General features: G+C 40.3%; 1 protein-coding gene across 2 annotated transcripts in view; it reads left to right on the top strand.

The window, feature by feature from the left end:
- Positions 1-20,445, top strand: part of LOC101474374 (glutamate receptor ionotropic, kainate 2) — a 65,710-nt gene that overhangs the window by 3,080 nt on the left and 42,185 nt on the right. Inside the window, exons 2-5 of one of the 2 annotated variants that reach the window (XM_004568771.3) lie at positions 14,787-14,954; positions 15,933-16,190; positions 18,619-18,800; positions 19,736-19,789. In XM_004568771.3, the coding sequence (XP_004568828.1) occupies positions 14,787-14,954; positions 15,933-16,190; positions 18,619-18,800; positions 19,736-19,789 (662 nt within the window). Of the gene's footprint in view, positions 1-14,786; positions 14,955-15,932; positions 16,197-18,618; positions 18,801-19,735; positions 19,790-20,445 lie in introns of both variants that reach the window. The other variant, XM_004568770.3, reaches the window with a different exon arrangement.

Raw genomic sequence — 20,445 nt, 5'->3', positions numbered from 1 at the left:
ACTTTTTTTTAGCTACTGATGTTGCTAAGGGTCTTTGGGATAGAGAACAAAATGTTTCTGTCGTTTAATTTTCTTTTCCCACCCTTACAATGAAGGCTGCACACATAAATATGCAAAATGCCCGTTTTGAATATAATCTGAAACACAACTGCTTAAAATCCATAAAATTCCAATTGTGTAGAAACATCTGAACTAGCTTCCTGAAATAATTAAATAGCTTAGTGTCAGACGCTTCTAAAGCTCAGTTTTTCTCACTCACAGATGGCCTGTTAAAATTCAGTGAAGTGGAAATTCAATGTTTTCTTTCAAATCTGTCCCATAACCTGAAGGATCTCATTTTATTTTTTTATTTTTTCCATGCAAATAACATTTTGTGCATGATCCTATTTAGCTGCCCCCAAATGTTCTGTCACACAAGCAGTGAGTCATCACATCTGCTATTCCAACCCAGATGACTTTGACTTACAGACCCGCATGTTACTCTAAAAATAAAGAAATTCAGTTGGAGAAATATCAACAGTGAAACTGAGACCGCCTTTTAATTCTGATGTCCGTAGTCGGTCTGTGACTGTGAGGTTGAGTGATAACCTTATCACTGCCATTTGGAAGCAGCGCTGGCAGATGCAGTGTGTCCCTGGGCTGTCAACTCCTGCTGAAAGCATTGTTGACTCAGAGATACTCATTTCATTTGTTTATTTCCTGCTTATACTTATATTTCCCCAGTACAGACGTGTGGGAATATTTATGACTAAAACACAACATTCTTTTTCATTTTGGAAAGGAAATCAAGCTTTTTTTTCTCAGTCCACTGGCAAAAGACACAATCCCCTCAGGTAGAAGAGAAGTTTATCTAACTCCTTCCACAATGCTGTGCCAGAATATAGGCTCTCTTTTGGGTGTCTAATATTTAAACCGCTTTATCCCCTCGTGGTGGTAAAATTAGAAGGTTGTTGAAAACGAGCAAGGATAGAGGGAACACATTCAATGGGAGTTTGTGGTTAATTGACTTTATTTGCTTTTGCTTTCTGCCAGCCTGAATTATCAGCATGCTGGAGTTTAGTTTAGGATTGCAGGAATTATGGCTAACACCCTGTGCCCTGGCCCACTGCCAGCATGTTCACAGCAAACATATTTAAAATGGGCACAAAGCTGCTTAAAATATTCACGTGTCACTTGACCCAATCAAAGCTTATAGAAATATGAAACTATCTCTGCTCGCAAATGATTTCCATGGTATAAAAATACCCACCGTGGGTTTCAAGAACAAAGAGGAGATCTGTCTTACATTAGCATGCAGCACCACACATGGGCTTGAAGCAGAGAACTATCTAGATGGATTTCTAAAACATGTTTACAGTCCAGAGTCTTTGAAGGTCTTGCTGTCATGCCTCAGTTACAAAAGGCTCAATGGTGATTAATTCAGGGTACATATTTCTTGCCATTTTGAAATGGCAAATATCTTTGAGGTATGAAATTAGGTTTTTTTTTCTTAGCATTAAGTCTTTTTCTTTTCTTTTCTTTTTTTCTTTTCTTTTTTTTTTTTTTTGAGGTTTACCAGCAACTTTTGAAAAGATTATTTACATTGAAGGAGGCTTTAGCTGATTGACCTTGTTTGCAATGTAATCCTTTCTTGCATAACAGACTCTTTTAACACAGTCTGCTTTTATTTATTTATTTTTTTGTTGAAAATCAAACAGAATAAATCTGAGACCTGTGCTCCTTTACTTCCCAGCGCAAGGCTTGCCTTATGTATCGGCTTTCATTATTCACAGTCTGTCACTCTTTGTCGTTGTCACTCAGGGATTTTGCCGGGTATCAAAAGGGTTAGAGGTTATATGTGCAATTGCTCTGTGAAACTGTCCCTTGAGAAGAGCCTACAGCACGTCTTGCTGCGTTGCTGCTGTGGCTCGGAGCCGACTGAAGGTCGGAGCTGAAAGCACTCACAGGGAATAATTTTTTTCTTTTCCTTTTTTCTTTTGCATCTTTTAATACATGTGGGACTGTCCTTCTCGCTATCTCACCAAGGGAGCTGGAAGTAAATTTGAAGTCACTGAGAGGTGTAAGAAAAACAAGAGTGTTTGTTAGAGAGGAAAAGAGAGAGAAAGAGAGAGTCTGTGTAAAGTGTGAGTGAGATGAAAAAACAGTGAGTGTTGAGGCGTATACAGAGTAAAGATAGATTAGTTTGCCTCAGAGCGGTCCACTCTCAGCCCACTCTCAGTTGTGGTCTTTTATTACGGTTTTTTGATGGCTTCTATGAAGAGAGACGGAAAGGACAGTAGAGTATGTGGAAATGTAGTGGGAGGCCAGGAGTCATGCACTGCATCTCTGAATAAATGTCAGCAGTATCATATTAGCAAGTTGAAAATTTGCCTGGGACTGCAGATATGCATGAAATAGCTTTTATAGGAGTGAAAAACTGAAAATAGGTTGGTAACACAAATGTCCTTGTAGTTCCTTAGAAGAACTAAAACCCAAAATGTGTTTTCATTAGCCAGTCGTGTGGACATGTTGGGTTTGTCTCCACTTCAAATAGACTATAAAATAGTGTGAATCAATAAAAATCAGCATGCTGGGTTGCTTCGTTGAATATTGATAAAGGAAGGAAAACTGGCAGCATAGCAAATAAGGAGTGCCAAATCCCGGATGTCCCCTTTTCGTGTATCACAGGTTACCATCTGTGAGAATACAAACATGAATATTACAAAATAAAAAGCAAATGTGTGCTCAAAGCAGAATATGAGGGATTGTGCTAATATTGCATTGTGCTGTGAATTAATGACTTAAACAGCCACAAGCAGCAGCAGCTTGAGCAGGACCACATGGTTTTGAAGTGTTCCACACTTCTGAACTGGCTGTACTTCCAGTGTTGTCACAGGAGACCACTCAGGAGCAGGAACAACATGTCATGTTTTGTGTTTTACTGTAACAGGAGGTAAAAGGTGCAAGATCTTTAACTTTATACTAGCTCAAGTGCACTAATTGCCTTTTAAGTGATTGCTTAATAGAAAGAAAATAAAACCTGGCTTGTCACCTGTTTATTACGGTAAGATGGCAACGGGGCTAATTGTTAGTAAATGTTTACAGTGTATTTGTTGTATGATTAATGCATTAAGACAGTCTCTGATTGCTTTTGTTGGTCGTGGGTTGTTTTTTTTGTTTTGTTTTTTTGCTGAAGGGCTTGTTTACCAATATGTACTCATAGTTTTAGTGTTTTAAAGATGTGCCTTAAGTTGAGGCAGTCAGATGTGAATTTCAAACACACAGATCAGGTAAACATTTCTGAAGGCATATATGCCATAAACGATAGCATTGATGTCCAAACTACATGGGATTCTGAAGTCAATTGATTGCAGAAAGCCCTCCGGCTGTGTTGGCTATGATGCAAGGCACCGAACAGGTCAGGATGTGGTGATTCACCTTCATTTCCAGCCAGCTGAATAAAGAAATAAAAGAAGGAGCAGAGCTATGGGTTGAAGGAGAGAAAGCAAAATTCGGGCTCCCATTGACAGCATAGAATGTCAGATGTATGAACATTTCTCTGTGTGAACCAAGGACACAGGGGGAAATGGGCTCTGTGGGAGGACATATTGAGGCAGGCTTACTTAAAATCATGTTCTTTGAACCAGCATGACGCTCCATTGTCAAGGCTGCACAAGGGCTATGCAAAATGCCTCCCCCTGCAATGTTGAATTTATTTTTTCTCTGCTTTCACTCAGAGGGTTTGTAAGTGTTTGGGTAGCTTTCTGATGTTGTTTTGATGACAGTTTTGAATGAAAAGATGAGATTAGACATATGTGAGGGGGGGGGGGGGGGGAACCGCAACAGTATAGGAAAGCCTAAGAATTATTAAATAAAGCAAAATAAACCACAGAGTTTGCAAAAGCATTTTTGAAGCTTTAATAAGATAAGATAAGGCTTTAATGCTACCTGGCTTGGCTGCAGTAGGTTTTGATTGTGTTCTGCTGTTTGTCATCCACGCTCAGAGACAATCCAATTGAAATGACCTACTAAATCTGGCCCTTCTCCAAACATAACAGTGGACTGGAATAGGCTTGGTTTGATATTCCCATCTTGCACAATTTATTTTAAGAGCCTGAAGAGACATAATGAAGCCAATTGCTTCCATTTCTCTTACACAGCTTCCCATGAGATATACCCACAGCTTTTTAAAAATGACAAAGAACCCTGAATTTGCTACCCAACAGAGTTCGATTGAATGTGGGAAATGGTGAAATTACCTTAAAAAATAAGAAGCAGCAGATCAGGAGAAAGATTAAAGCAGGAGCCTTCATTTTTCACCCATTTCACCTCTTTAGCCTTTTTGCTTTTATCCTGAAAAGATGTTTTCTTATTTAGTTTGAAAAACTACACAACTGCACATATTGGAGGAGCTTTGCTTTTTAATCTGCTTTTTTTTTTATCACTTGCCCTCTGGCTATTTTCCTGCTAAAGTCAGTGTGCGAGTCTCTTTCATTTCTTTCTCTCTTTGCTACTGCGCAGCTGCCTGTGTTTGCAGAACAAGCAAGACAAATTGACACACCTTTGCAGCAAAGTGTACCTGTAGCTCTGATTATCAGCTAGCTTGTGTACAACAGTGGCTGATGGGAGGCTGATGAACCCAAACTAGGAGCTGACATTTTCCTGCCCTGTGGCTGAGGGAGAGAGGAGGGGTGCAGGTGTCCGTTCGGGTCTAATGCACCATCCATTCAGTCGTTTAATTGAGTGTCTTTTATCTGCCTCCGGTGACCTCTTTTATTCTCAATTTCTCCCTCTTCGTTTCCTTCCCTCATCTATTTTTTCTGTGCCCCACCCAGCTCTCTCTTCTTCTGTCTCTCTCTTTTCTTCCCAAGTCAAAATTCCTCTTTTTGCTTGTTTGACAGCACACCCATCTACCTGCATCTAGCTCTGACTTTAGACATAATGGCCTGCTGTTTTCTAAACCAATCTGATGGGCTGTGAGGAGACAGTATCATGCTGAGGTGCACTTTCAGCATCGAATTAATATCCAGAAAATAGACTTTTCTGTCCATTTTCCTCTTATTTTCTCCATTTCTTTGCCTTTGTCCTTCACTGCCCTTCCTCTCCATGTCGTCTTTGTTTCCCCTTTGGCTTTCAGCTTGTCTGCTTGTCATTCCTCTACTTTGTTCTGTCTCACTGCGATCAAACCTTACTTCTCCCTGTCTCCTGATCTCAGCGTCCTTGCACACAATGATGAAAATCCCCGTACTTTGGCATACAAAGTCGAAATCTCAATTTCAAAGCAAGGAATACCTTTTCAGTCGAATATTTTCATTTTCGTACACCCAGTCTGGAAAAGGAACATTGTATTTGGGCTTTTATCACCATTTAAATTGTGCCCAACATATAGAGCATATGCTATCATTATTACCTCTACACTCTCCATTTCATTTTCACAGCAGAAATAGCTCTGGTTAACTAATATAGATTTACTGCAGAGGAAAAACACTCTTGTTTTAACGCATTGCAACCCACTAGCTGTTAGTGCTGTTAATGCAATCTTATCCACTTATCCACTGCACATATGTTTTTCTTTCTTTTTTTCCCTCAATATCTTTTTGGCTTGTTAAAGTTTCCAGGCATCCATGTCATTATCTCCCTGAAAACAATAATGCCTTTCTTTGCAAAGATCTCTAAATTTATGAAGATTAAAAATTATTATAATTAGATTCAGTAAATCCAGCGAACGGGCTCATTTTTCTACCCTTCTCCATCGCCCTGTGAAAGCCCAACTGTTAGAATTAAAGAGCTGCCTCCTGAATTAATTCTTGACCTTTGCCTCTAACGGGAGATAACATCTGCCCTTCTACAAGAAAGAAAGTCTAATTTACTAGCCATTTTGTTCAAAATTACATTGGTAAGGGTGTAATACAGGGCCATTTTGATGAACAAGAGAACAGTGCGAATTAGAATGAGTGCAGCAAAAGGAGCAAGGAGGACAATAGACTCTCATATAATTTGCCGAGACTTAATTGCAGCCTTATAAATTGAACTTCTTTTTGGCTCTGCACCAGGGCTGGATACATATGATAAATGTTATATGTGTTGTAAGTTAAGGCTATCCTGTTAAAATATTCTCCCTATATCGGAGTGTTTTTAGCGCCTGAAATGAAATGTTAAGAAATGGTGCGATAGTGAGATGAGTGTCTTAACACCCTGCTTTTTGGCAAGTATGCTGGAGACAGTTAGAAATCCCTATGCTTAACTTTTAAGACTGTGAGATTACTGTTAGTCAAGTTCTTATCTATATTTATTTTGTTGAGTGATACAGCTTGAGGGCTGAAGTATCCAGGGATGCTCAACACACCAAATCCATCCTGCATTACGCTTCCCAGTTGCGATGCCGTAAATGGCGATATTATCACAGTGGGGAAAATTAATATAAACCAAGGATGCACATGCATGGTCACAATGTTCTCCAGGCTGGACTCCTTTAGCCTGCAGTGGATAATTAGCATCTCTCACACGTGCTTAGGCTTGATTAAAACTCAGTTTACAGTGAGCAGTGCTGTGAGGTCGCCATCTGTCACCTGCCGAGGCCACCATGAGATGTACTCTAGTCTGAGGGAGTGAGAAAGACCCTGTGTGTGTGTTTGTGTGGGTTTGTTTCATAGAGTAGAGAAAAAGATGAGGCATACGAAGAGAAATGGCAAAGACAGGTGAGGCATGAAGCAGCAGGAAACATTCTATTAAATAAGTTGCGCTGCTCAGTCCCTATGGCCTGTATATTAGACACAAATCACATATTTTCTGTGTGGGCAGAAAAAGTGTCTGACTGCACTTTTGAGATTTGTATTATTTACGTGAACTGCATAACCTTGTGACTGCAGTTTTAGGAATGCTCATGTTTATACATGGAATTCAGATGGGAAGTCTGAGAGCTCTAAGGCTCATAAAACCTACAGTGTGTGAAAGCCACTGTATTTTTCCCCAAATGCATGTGCATTAGTCAAATAAGACTTTTTGTTTTACCCCCCTCTAAAATACAGAATAAAAATACAATGCTGCAGCTGTAATATAAAGTACATCACAACTGCAAAGTGTATATTTGTTCTGATGATGATGAACCAAAGACATTTACATACCTCACCACAAAATGTGGAAACAATGCACATAGACTTTTTTTTCCCCACAAATAAATAAATAAATCTTATTTCAATAGTATCGTGAATATTTCATGGTATACCCTGGAACAGTTGGGCAGGTGGGAAGAATGCATTAAAAAATCATGCTGCAGCAATGAGGGGGCCAAGCACCTCACCGAGACATAGTTTTCACAACCTTGGTAAGGGTTGCCGAGTCTGTACACCAAGTTTGGTGTTAACACACTTGCTGAGATATGATCTTCTTTCTTGGGATGTACTGCTCCGATTTTTTCCATTTCTGATACGATACAGAAACCTTGGCTTCAGGTAGCTGCTGATACCACGTACTGCTCCGGAACCAGTGTTAAATTAGTAAGCTTTTCTCCTCACTGTGAGGCCGGGAATCTTTTATATGTAAGGCAGCATCCGAGCTCAACATGAAGATTGCTTTGCAAACTTTATAAAATATAATAAAATAAAATACGACAAATAAGTACGTCAAAGAATGTAAATTTACTGAATTGGTATTCATTAGTGAAATGCTAAATTACACAAGCCAATGAAAAGTTACAAAAGAAAATTACCAGTGTAATTAAAGCTTCTCATTGGTGCATCCCTACATATCTTTACAGATTTTGATTGGCTGTAATGCTTTGGTAATGTAATGTTTAAATCCAGATACTCCATTTAAAAAAAAAAAGGATTTGAAAAAAAATCCTCTACTTGATCCAAGGAGACCAGTGACCATATTTTGTCAATTTAGCATAGGTAACCAAAGTTATGTGCATAAGTGCACCTCCAACTTTGGCTTGTTCATGGCCCTCAAAGCACAGACGTTAAGATAGTAGACAGTTCCCAGTCAGGATGGTGAGTTTCACAATGTTTTGCCATGACAGAACTGACTCCAATGGCAGAAAAAGAGGAAGATGTGATCATGTACATAAGAAAACGTAGAAGCCCAATTTAATCCAAAGCACTGTTGCCTGTCACCCAATAAACTCCCACTCTCTGTATCTGTCACAGAGGCGAGAAAAAAAAAAGCCTTTCAATGTTCCCCACAGAGAAACAACATAAAGACAACTGAAAGCTATTTGCCTGCGAAGAGTGAAAATGACTCCTCTTCCCGAGGCACCACTGAATGATGCCTCAGCAAGAGCTCAAAGGTGTTACCACCTGTGTACATCTCATATTACAACAACCATAATGTCTTTTGTTGTGTACCTCTGATGATTTGTGTGTAGCAGAAGTGTCAGCAGATATTTTCTAAAATACCTCTCATCTAACCACCCCCATGGAAAATAGGGAATTGTCATTAGATTGTTTTAAACCATTTTTAATACGTTCTAATATACATACAGTTCTGATAATATATAAAATATTAATGTAGCCCAAAATGTAATTATCTCCACTTCTTCTGTAATGTTAATAAATCATTTTGGGGTAAAAAATGATTTCTCTGCATGCCTGTTTGGGAAGAGATTCTCACTGGGGGTGTGCAGTGTGCAATGTGGGAAACAGATTTGTGATACTAACTGAAATTTTAAAGCAATTTAAAAAAAAATAAAGTAACCCTTATTAGTATTAAACTCCTTTGTGACCTTTTTATGGGTTTATAAGGAGCTTTTTAACAAGCTTTGTAGCATGTATCTATGTGAGCGTGTTTGGTCATACAGCAAAACAACCACAGAACGTGTTTCTTTAGGGAGGTTGTGCAATCTCAAGTGCAGGCACATATTTTCTGTGAATAGTCAGAATGTGTGTGTGCACCCTTATATGCCTATGTGTGCAGGCGAGTGTGAGCACTTAGTGCTTATACATCTTATTTTCACAGTAGTTGGTATTTCTTTTCAGTTGCTTTCACAATTCGAGAGCAGTGAAGAGGCTGGAAACCGCTAGCAGACAGAAGTCATTTAGGAATTCAGCAATTCAAGGCCTGTGGAAGTGTACTCACAGTTTGGCACAATTAGTACCAAAAGGGGTCCCTGCTTGACAAATTAGCACACAAAATGTCAGCCGGTAGTTTAGCACATCCACAATAAGCCCTTGCAAATTAGCACATACTTTGAGGAGGGAGCTGGCACATTATTATGAATAGAGAGAGCCTAGCAAATTAGCACATCTGTTGCCAGCGCCTGGAATTAATACATGTTATATGATCACTGGTTTCCCACTTGGAGCCGGGTCAGGGATGAGGGCCATGGCACACATTCTAATTGAAGACAGTATGTGCTCATTATAAGAGATTGATGAAATTGATCTTTTTGCAATGGATAAGCTCATTATTACTCTGAGTTCAGCTCAAGTTAGGCATCTTTAAATGCTGCAGGCGGGAGCTATAAATTCTCTCATCAGCCACATTTTCCTTGTACTCAGTGGATTCTTGCATGACAGCTTTGTTTAGTTTCAATCTTCGAAGTGCGTGATTGTGTCTGTTTGCACTTGTATGTTCAAGTGTGTGACTCACTCTGAGTCTTAGCATCCAGCAGTGGCAGGTGACAGTCCAGCCCAGTGTCAAGAGGCTTTAAGGTGACAGGAGTGATTCTATTCTGGAGAAAACAGCAACAAGCCAGACAAGCTAGATAAAAACTGTTGTTCACACACAATAGCTCCTATGGGTTTCATCTTCAGCTTCGAACGGGTTAGCTGATTATAGATTTGTTTTTTATTGATTGGTAGTACTTGTTTTTTTCCCTTATTTTTCATGCTGTATATCATATTCTGTTTTAACTATGCTTGGTACTTTTGCAGCAAATGTGCATTCCTGATTTTGTGCCACCAGTGACGAACGTCGCAGTTATTTTGATTCACCTAAACGTATTGACTTATCAATCTCTGGCAACCCCTCATCATCCAGTCCTTGATTCGGAGTTATATTTAGGAGCTGCTCATTAACAGCCCGTTAATTATCAGGTCGCTGCTGATTCCTTCCTCATTTGTTCCTCAGCTACATTTCACATGTTGCCTGCATCACACTCTAAAGTGCTACTCTTGGGCTCACTAGACACAACCAAAAATGTATTGAGCATCTTTCTAAACACAATATTGTTTTATTTGCTAGTTTTACAGTTTCCTCTGTCTTGCTCTTTCAGTATTAATGCTCATCAAGATAATAAGACCATAAAGGATGTAGTTGCCAAACAATGCATTGGCATGTATAGTCTTGGCTACAAAATGTTTAAACACAGCATGCATGTCTTATCGTGCACACAGACTAAAATAGTGAAGAATGTCACACCTCCAAAAGCAATGAATATTTACAAGAAGTATTTGACAAATAAGCCAACATCCTGCAGTGATCCAAATAGTTATAATTTTTGTACAGACTGCAGAAGATTTTTTGTATGATTGGCTGTCATAACACGAGAGCGCTTCCAGCAGAGTTTGAGCATCCTGTGTGCTGGTCAGATTTTCAGGGATCTTCAGGTCGAGATAGAATTGGCTCTTGTGTGGCATAGGAAGGTCAGTCATCAGCTCTAAGAAGGGGAGCTTCAGATTAACGACCAGGGGCGGCGAATCTCTGCAGGCCTTCATGCATCATGTCCCATTCACCGCCAAACATGTCAGGGTGCGCTCCCACTGGGAATTTCAGGGATATTTATGGAGCGTTTCCATCACTTTTGCCTCCTGCCTGTTGCACTGATCCTCTCTGGCTGAAAGATGGAGGAAGGAAGAAACGGGCCAGCGGGTTAGGGTGTGGTAGATGTTGGGGTGTGGTGGGTGGAGGTCTTGCAGCCAGACTGAAGGCTTTCATGCGCATACCTGGGCCATTTGCCTTAGCAACGCGGTTGCTCGCATGTTGCCATGGCAGCCACCCGACTGCCCACTGCCATCCTGCAGCTGCACTGCTGGTCATTAGTCACAGAGACAGGTCGTACACACTATCACAATGCCCTTCCTCCACCAATCAGCTCCTCACATGCCAAAAGTGCCGGTGCCTCTCAGCCATAGCATAGCTGCATGAGTCGCCATGGCAACATATCTAACTCCCATCTCTCATTGTACAAGAGCATCCTTCAGTAGAGAGAGCTAATTGTGCTAAATGTATTTTCATTCACAGTTTGCAATGCTTCGCAAGTGCTCACAATTCAACAAAGTAATAAAAAAAAAAGTCTTAGCTTTAATCTTTGTTCCAAACAGCATGTGATCAGCAGATAGACTTTACTGAATGTGATTTTCAAGGTTGTCTGTTACTAGTGTTTTTCAAGTATGCCCTTCAGAGATGTACTTTTTCTGTGTACAGAAGTTAATTTAGAACAAACTTAACTTCTGAGAGATATTAAGCCAGTGAGCAAGTTATTGCATGAATTGTAATCCAAAATACACTTCATTAACAGTGATAAAACATTAAAAGGGAGGAAAGTATACAGACACCCTCCCGCATTACGCTTTGGTCTTGACTTTCCGCTCAGTCTTTCTCTCTTTCTTTCAGTGACACACAGGCACACACATATCCAGGCACACTGAAACACTCCGATCAGCGGGCCCTGTTTTCTCGTCAGAGTGATTATCCAGCTCATAACTCACTCAGAGCTTTCATTTGCACCATAATTCAAACCAATCCCAGTGATGGAAGCTCTATAATTCTTACATGCACACACACACGCACACACACAGGCTGATTATCTCAGCTGCAACTCACACACCTGCAGTCACACGGACCACAAAAACAAGAGAAAGGAGAAGATAAATGCAAATATAATAGGTAGAGTGTTATTAGACTTTAAACAAGGTAAATATACATTAACTCGTATGGGTTTTAATGTCACTTATGTCTCTTGAAAGATGCATAACATCTACTTTGGGAAGGAGCACGAGATGGATTAGTCTCTATAATCAATAGTGCAAATGAAAACCAAGGATTCATGTAGCACATTAGATTCAAAGGAGCACTAACGCAAACGATAACCACTGCTATTCTATTTATTAGCATTTTGAAATTTAACTGTAAATATTTTATGTTATCCTCTGCAGACTTTTATTTAATGTTTCTTCTCTGAGTTCTTAAGGTACATGATTTCTATCAAACCAGCATGCCCAAGACATACAGCTTGCCAGGGAAATCAGATGTGCATAACCTAAAGTCCTTATGCTAATTTTCAACAGCCCAGTGGAGCTCAGCCTGCTCCCTCAGGGCTATACTGTAATAATTATCTATTAGGTCAGACTGACATGATTTCTATCATCTTTAATGGTGATTTTTGGGTATTCGCTCCTTTGAAGATTAATGTGTCATTTCAGTAAAATGAAAAGCCATGAATAGCAACATGTTCGCATCACATCGCTGTATAGGAGGAGGATTTACACATGAAAAAATCATTAACTCAGCTCACTGAGTGACACAGTGACGCTCAGAATGTGTGCTTCATTGCCTTCTTAACTTTGTACATATCTCTTATCACAAACTGCAATGCTGGACTGGGCTATATATAAATGAAAATTCCATAAAATAAAGTAAGAACCCCCAATATATGGCTGTACTGTGGTGACAGTGACAAAGCTCCCTTCCTCGGGTTAATGACATCTTCTTTGCCCTCCTGCTCTCATTTTCTATCACTGCCTGCCATGGCCAGATGCTATTTATAGCCGCTATCTGTTACTGTAAAGCCCTCTTTCTTTCTGTACTCTTTCAAAAAATGTGCCACTCTTTCAGTTTTACTTCCCCCTTTGGTCCGTATAATTGAATCAATAAACAGGCTTTAAAGTTTTTCATTTTGGATTCAGTCAAACTGACTCTCTGTCCTCCAAGAGGATGGGATCCATAGAAGGACTCGTGAACTCTGCTCTCGTCTTCTGGAGTGTTTCTCAGAGCTCCTTTCACAACACCCTTTCATCTTTCCCCCCTCATGCATTCTCTTTTAAGTTTGATTTTTGTATAGCCTTCATGGGATTTAGACCACTTTCAAAGGTGTATCAGCTGTTGAAATGTGTTGTCTTCCTATGTTTTTATTTTCATAGCTGAAAGTGGCTGATTAACTCCAAAGCTGTTTCACATTCAAATATTGTTGGTGTGATTTAATATATTAAGAAGAAGAATAACTGTATATGTATAGCACTTAAAAAAACAACACACAGTGATAAAGTGCTTTGCAGTTGGGATAAAAACACATTAAAAGCAAGTGTCCATATTTATACATGCAAACACAGAGTAATATGCTACATAATGCTGCATATCAGACCCCCTTTCACGCGGTTTTACCTCATCCTGTTGATGGATGTGTGAAAATTCTCTCTGACCCCAGTTACACCTGAAATTGCATATGTGCTGAGTGGCTGGCTTGTGGATTAGATGATGTGAACACTGATATATTTTCATAAATGTTCCTAAAACCCATTAAAAACAAAACAAAACAGAACATGCAAATTTGGTGCAATTTTTTATACCCAATTCCAGGAAAACATTTTAAAACTTCCTATGATTCAAAGTTCAAAATGATCCTTTTTTATTCTCCTCTTTGGTGCATTCCCTTAGTTTATCCACTTTGTGAATCAAGCTCCTCTTCCTTTAAGCCAGCGTTCCTCGAAATGGCTTGCAAACAGAAGGTTGGGTCAAAGCCAGAGCAACTACTGTAGGGATAGCTGCTCTAATTGACATCCTAAAGATCCAAGACTTGTGTGAGATGGGTGTTTATAGCAGTCTAAGAATGACTTGCATCACCTGTGGGACCATCTACAATTTCAAAAGGATCCCAAAGACAGAAAATAGGAGAAAGCATACCAAGTCCAGTGTAAATACATGCAGATAAATTATGCTTGACATAATCAGAAAACAAGACACATTTGTAGTGGCTCACTTTAAACATTGATATTCTTTGTCTCGGATCCTGAAGTGCATAAATAGACCAGCTGGAGCATTAATTGTCCCTGTTGTGCTCAGAATAACTGACAGTTCTGAAGGATGCTATTTTAAACTGACAACACCTTTCTTTGCAGCAGTAATTATAGTGTCTGGTTATGTAAAAGTTTTTATTTCATCAGTTACAGACACCAAAAAGGTAACAAGATTTGCCAGACAGCAACAGAACCAACCGAGTAAACAGTGAGATATACAGTTAGGTTCATATGTTTTTAATTAGTATTGTTAAAAATGCCCCAATGGCATCTTAATTTCTGATTTGATTGACCTTCTCGTTATCTGTCTTTCTGACTTGCCTCTATTTATACCCACTTTAAATATGTTTCTGATTTCCCCCGTGGCTCTTATTCTCTCGTCTACCTTTTCACTTTAATTTCCCTCTGCTCTTGCCCGGCTTTCTTTGCTCGCATCTCATTTGAGAATCATTTAAATCAATGGGACAACTGGTAGAGTGAACCTTTCTGTCAAGGCTGAGCGAGGGAGTTAAAGAAGGGCAACCACCCCTGAACTCACCTCCCAATGCAACTAATTGCCTATAATTACGCCGACGACTGCCACAGAATGCAAATCAGCAGGGATCCAAATGCCTACTCCGCATTGTAAATCTGTTTCATGTCAGCATGAAACTGAGCTGTGAAAAGCATTGAACACAGCAGCATCAATAATATGAGTACAAATACTTAAAAAATGATGCACTGCTTGAGCTGTAATTGCCTGCATCATATCCATCATTTACTTGAAGGTTTCTTGTGTTAAGGAATCTATGGCAATTATAGGAGGCTGGACTCGCCATTCAAACGTCTTGTTCTCTCCTGCTTTTTATCCCTCAGGAGGAATATTTGAATCCATTGAGAGCGGCCCCTCGGGAGCAGAGGAACTAGCCTTTAAATTTGCCTTGAACACAATCAACAGGAACCGCACATTGCTCCCCAACACCACGCTGACCTATGACATCCAGAGAATAAACATCTTTGACAGCTTTGAGGCTTCCCGGAAAGGTGAGTCAAGAGGAATGGAAAGGACGTTTAGCTGAATCTCACTGTGAGTGCTTTTTGTTCTTACATGAATTAGTATTTTACAGGTAGCCATTCCGACAAACGCTGCACACTCTACTTTCCTATTTGAGTGTCAAATCGATTCATGTTTTATCAGTTAAAAGGATAAAAGTAATGTCCATGTATAGCTTGTATTTTTATGCTGTAAAGCCCATGTGTAATGCATTAACCTTTTGTAAAGGAAACCTAAAACCTGCCCTGTTGGTCGCTGATGATGGACAAGCATTTGTGTTCATGGTGTCTGAAATCTCAATTTACTGCTCACAGTAAAGAAGATTATTGCATCATTATTATTATTATGAACGTGTAAACCGGGCAGTGATTCGAGATAAAACCACAGAGTACATCGTAGAATATTTTCTGTTATTCGCCCCATCTAACCACTAATGCAGTTTACATCCACAAACGACTTGACATTTATTTGTTAAAATGGGCTACTAATTGACAGAGTTTAAAGAGAGTTGAGCTAACGAAGGGGAGAAAAATGACCAAAGATACCTTGTGAAGTCCTCACAGTTGCGAGGCTTATTAATTTGCTATTTTTTTCCCCGAGTGTTCCCATCTTTTTTTTCCCCCCTCTCTTTGTTTGCCCACATCAATCACAACCACAGTGGAACAGTGTGAAAGATGTTCTCCTTCCTACTCAAACAGAGGTCCAGCTTGTATAAACAACGCTCCGAACCGCTAGCGGCTATAAAAGAAAATTCCACAGTCGGAATTAAGATTATCCGCTGGGCTGAGGAAATTATTAAGCACCGGTTCTGTTTATGTTTTGGTTGCTTCAGGTGACATGTGGACAAAAAAAAGAAAAAAATTGAGCAGAGAATATGAGATATAGTGAAACTTAAAAGCATAACCGAAACATGAAACTAACTGTCTTTTTGTTTTCTTTTGTTTTATTTTTCCTTGCTACCCCGTCAGCATGTGACCAGCTTTCCTTAGGTGTGGCGGCCATTTTTGGCCCCTCACACAGCTCGTCAGCTAACGCGGTCCAGTCCATCTGCAATGCTTTGGGAGTGCCCCACATCCAGACCAAGTGGAAGCATCAGGTGTCAGACAACAGGGACTCGTACTATGTCAGCCTATACCCTGACTTCTCCTCCCTTAGCAGAGCCATTCTCGACCTGGTGCACTTCTTCAAGTGGAGAACAGTCACCGTGGTCTATGACGACAGCACAGGTACAGGTACAGTCGGTGTCTGTCTTCATTTTCCACTGGTGCGTGTTTTGTGTGATGATGGATGTGACAATTCTTAAAACCAACCAAAAAACAATGTCCAGTAAGAAGTACCAGGTGATCTACAAAAAGCAGCAGTGCTGCTCAGAGTTCAGAGAGTGCTTTGTAACCTGTCAAGTTAATTCAGAAATCAATAGCTTACTGTTCTGCCTTAGTCCTCCAGGTGCTGCCCATGTCAGTCTTCCAGGAGAGTGAGCAGCAGCACAGAAAAAAAACGAGAACCACATTACCCAGAATGACCCTGTGTCTCTTCAGATTAATGCAATGCAGAATTGTAGTATGTGGGCGCTGACAACAGCCATTAATAACACACAGAGACACTTGATCTCTGAGGGTGGCAATCAAATGAGTCTCTGAGCCATTTTGTCTATCCTGTGACTTTGCGGAGTGCCTCGTAACGTGCTTTTTAAAAGGCGAGTCGTATTTTAGCTGGAGTACAGTGAGAGTTTTACAAGGTAAAGTATAATCACTCTAGAGAAGATAACAATATTCAAATGCGTATTCACAAGTTATGAGCTTTTTGGCATGACGTGGTTGACAAGTAAATGTAAGTAAATTACAGAGCAGAGAGGAGGATTAAATTTTCAGGTTGCCTAATGAATTCAATTTCTTCTCTCCACCAGTCTATATAGTCTTGTAGTTGACATCCTATGCAGCGCCTCTAAATAGATACGAGAGCCCTTTTGTTCCTTTTGAAAGCATCACCTTTACAGCCATTTGACTTCTTCAAGTGTCTCTTCTTCCACATCTGTGATATATTGTAAATAGCCAATCCTGCAGCGTTCTAGCACTCATACATTAACCTCAGCTGATATCCCATTGGCTCGTCCCGCTTGCCACATTATTTTGACTCATCTCCTTGACCTCCCCTCTCTTCCTACCTTGGAGCTCAGTATGTTAACACCCTCACTCTCCTGCAAACTGTCCCGGGGAGATGCCAAACGGGGTGATCTCTCACCTCTCTCTGCATCAGATAGGAGCTGCTTGGGCCTCCTCTGTGGTACATATAGGCTGTAACGCACCTGACGCCCTGAAAAGTGTGACAGCTGCACAGCCATGTTGTTTACCCCCTCCGTTTCCACCCGGTCTCAGGCTGTAATCACACAGCTTCATGCTCCAGAGCCCCGCGCTGCTGATTGGAGCCTATCTGACGGCTGACAGGAAAAACTATCAGAGGGGATAAAATATTCACACACAGCCGTTAGAAGATCCAGGGGGAAAGTCTGAAGGAATTAGCCAGAGCCCACAAACATCTACAATGACAGTGTTTCCCAAACGTTGAGCTCCCTTGACAGATTTTTTTTCCTAGCTTAACACCTCCCAAAGTGTCAGTTCGAACAAAAACAGGGAGACGCAGACATGCCCTAGAGTGGGGATCTATTGGGATTACCTGAGGAAAGCTGTATAGGTTCAGTATTCCTCCCTACAATGGTACTTTTCAAGGCGAGACCTGCATGTTCCTATTTCACACCAATCTTTCTATAGGCCTCAGGGAGACCCAGCCCCACTCACAGTAAGACCATTAAACTGCTCACACAGCACTTCATTTCAAAATAAAAAATAGGCTGAGCTATCTTAAAGTGGTTGAAAAAAAAAATCCTATCTCTCTCCAGTTCCCTCTCAAACTATCCTTGCTGCTCCATCCATTTTTATACCCATGACAAGTAATCATCTCTCCCATCAATCCAGCCTCTTTCATCCCTGGACTCTGAAGTTCTTTACTGAGGGAGAAACTCATTGTAATCTCATCACAGTATCTCCCGGAGAGCTTTCTACCTGAGCGTGTGGTCGAGAAATGAAAGGTGAAGATTGTAGCTCAATGTGTGACGAAGGCGCCGGGCTCCCTGGGGGCAAGTACAAGCTGGGCAAACAGAGCCTCTCTCATCAGAACACGTCTGAAGTGTATGTGAGAGAGGCAGAAGAGGCAGGATTGACCACGGCTTTCCATCTGGATAAAAATTGAACCTATTCCGCGCTATTCTATGGTATCATGGAAGACAAGAGCAAATCACCATTTGGGAAGCTTCTTTCAGGATGGGACTTTCTGTAGGAGGTTGCAAAATGAGGCGCTCTCTGTATTGTGGTTTTTGTTATGAAAGAGTGCAATGTGCTGGCTTGGTGTAACATTCTCTTGATAAGTCTGTAGCTGTCTGTTTGCTTGCCAAGCATGAGTAGGAGGATCAATAGACTGCGGATTAGGAAGACATGCATATGAGCATATTTTTTCTGCTGAGAATACATGACTCCAATTGGTCTTCGTGGCCTCCTTAGAATCAGAGTTACTTCAAAATGGTGGCACATCAAACACACCATATTGCTGCATCTTTAAAATGGTCCTTTCACACTATATATGTATCCTCTTTGTCTGCAGGTCTCATTCGACTGCAGGAGCTGATCAAGGCACCTTCACGATACAACATTCGTTTGAAGATCCGACAGCTGCCCACAGAGACCAAGGACGCCAAGCCACTTCTGAAGGAGATGAAGAAGGCAAAGGAGTTCCATGTCATATTTGATTGTGGACATGAGATGGCTGCCTGGATCCTGAAACAGGTATCAACTCACCTTAATGAGCCCTGATACTCTCTTAGACTCACGGATGTCTGCAGCATTTGTGAACAGCATAAGTAATTTTATCACACTGTTTCCTGAATTTAGTTAAAAGTAAGTTAGCTACTGTATAAAATTTACATAATTTCCCCTTAAAGAAATTTTCACATGTTACTGAGTACCCAGACTCATATATATACACATATATATGTGCTAAAATAATCAACATAAGTCCATTCGTGATCCCTATCTTATTCTTTCTCTCTTTAAGAACTGCTGCAGATCTGTACATCTTTAATCCTTGTGTGTTAGATATCTACTCGTGGCCCGTCATAATGGATGCTTTCCATTGTACATATTTTTTTTCTTTTAAATTATAAAGTCTAATTCTGCTCACAGGCATGTTCAATTCATTTAGCAGAGGCGCATTATTAATGAGAACCGTGGGGGTTGTTGTTGAGCTCAAGTCTTCTCACAAGCATATTGCACAGTTGGAGTTCTCTCTATAGCTGTGTGTCAAAACTAATGATTCTTTATTGTGGCGCATATTTTGTTTGTTATTTATCGTTGCATGCACAATGCAGTGCCGAGCCCGCATGGACTTAGGATATAATGTACAACGTATTGGGAGAAACGTGAGCAATGTGGACGCATAGACTGATTTTTTCAAGCAAAATTACTGTCAGTGTCATGATACCGTCTCGGCTCTGAGTGTAATAATAACCGAATAAGTCTGTTCATCAGTCATCAGGACAATTAAAAATGCCTTGGCAGGCCCCCGCTTTCACATTTTTTCCAGTCTCAGGTGCCTTTCTGACAGGTGTCAGGGTGGCAATATGTATTAAATAACAGGTCAATTAGTAATTCTAATACCACAATTCATTAAGCTATTTGTAATTGACTTTTAGTTACTGCTTGCTTTTTATTTCTCCCTGTAGGCCCTGGCAATGGGTATGATGACGGAGTACTATCATTATATATTTACAACCCTGGTGAGTACCCTGGGACTTTTTTGTTGTTGACAAGATGTGATGATAGACTGTGTTTTGTTACTTTTTTTCTTTTTGCACAGCCCCGTCCACTTGATAACATGCTGTTTGGAGATATTTCGTCTTCTGAGCCTATTGTAGTGCAAACATTAATCTGTTTTTTTTTTCCTTGTTGCAATGAAAAATTACCTGTCACTTTTTCATTTCTGAGAATACAATTTAATACCGCTAACCGAGAACTAGTCAAAGAAAAACATCCCATTATTTTCATTTTATGTGAGGCGTTTTGAACCCGAAGTGCAAGTTGACTTTGCGATCACAGAAACCGATGCCCTTGAAAGGCTGAGTCATTGTTATGCAGTCTATTATAAATATACCCTTTGCATTCCACTGCGTCTGCTGAGAAAGTTTAACTTGAATTTATTTTCTAAATTCTGAACAACCTTCTCACCTCACCTGGCTGACCACTACCCAGAGTTTAGGAAACAAAAGCAGTTGGAGGTATTTTATTCTCACTCCAGCAGCGATTGAAGTTTGCTAAATTTCTTTGATCTAGCCACTACAAAGATTGCTTCTCACACTCCAGATGAAAAGCAGCACATCTTCACTGAGCCCAGAGAACAGAAGACTGAGAGCTTAGATAATAGCCCTGAGCAGAT

The sequence above is a fragment of the Maylandia zebra genome, linkage group LG15 (assembly GCF_041146795.1).
Source record: "Maylandia zebra isolate NMK-2024a linkage group LG15, Mzebra_GT3a, whole genome shotgun sequence".
NCBI lineage: Eukaryota > Metazoa > Chordata > Actinopteri > Cichliformes > Cichlidae > Maylandia > Maylandia zebra.
Note: the sequence above shows the minus strand (reverse complement) of the source record. Positions and strands in the feature narration are given on the sequence as shown.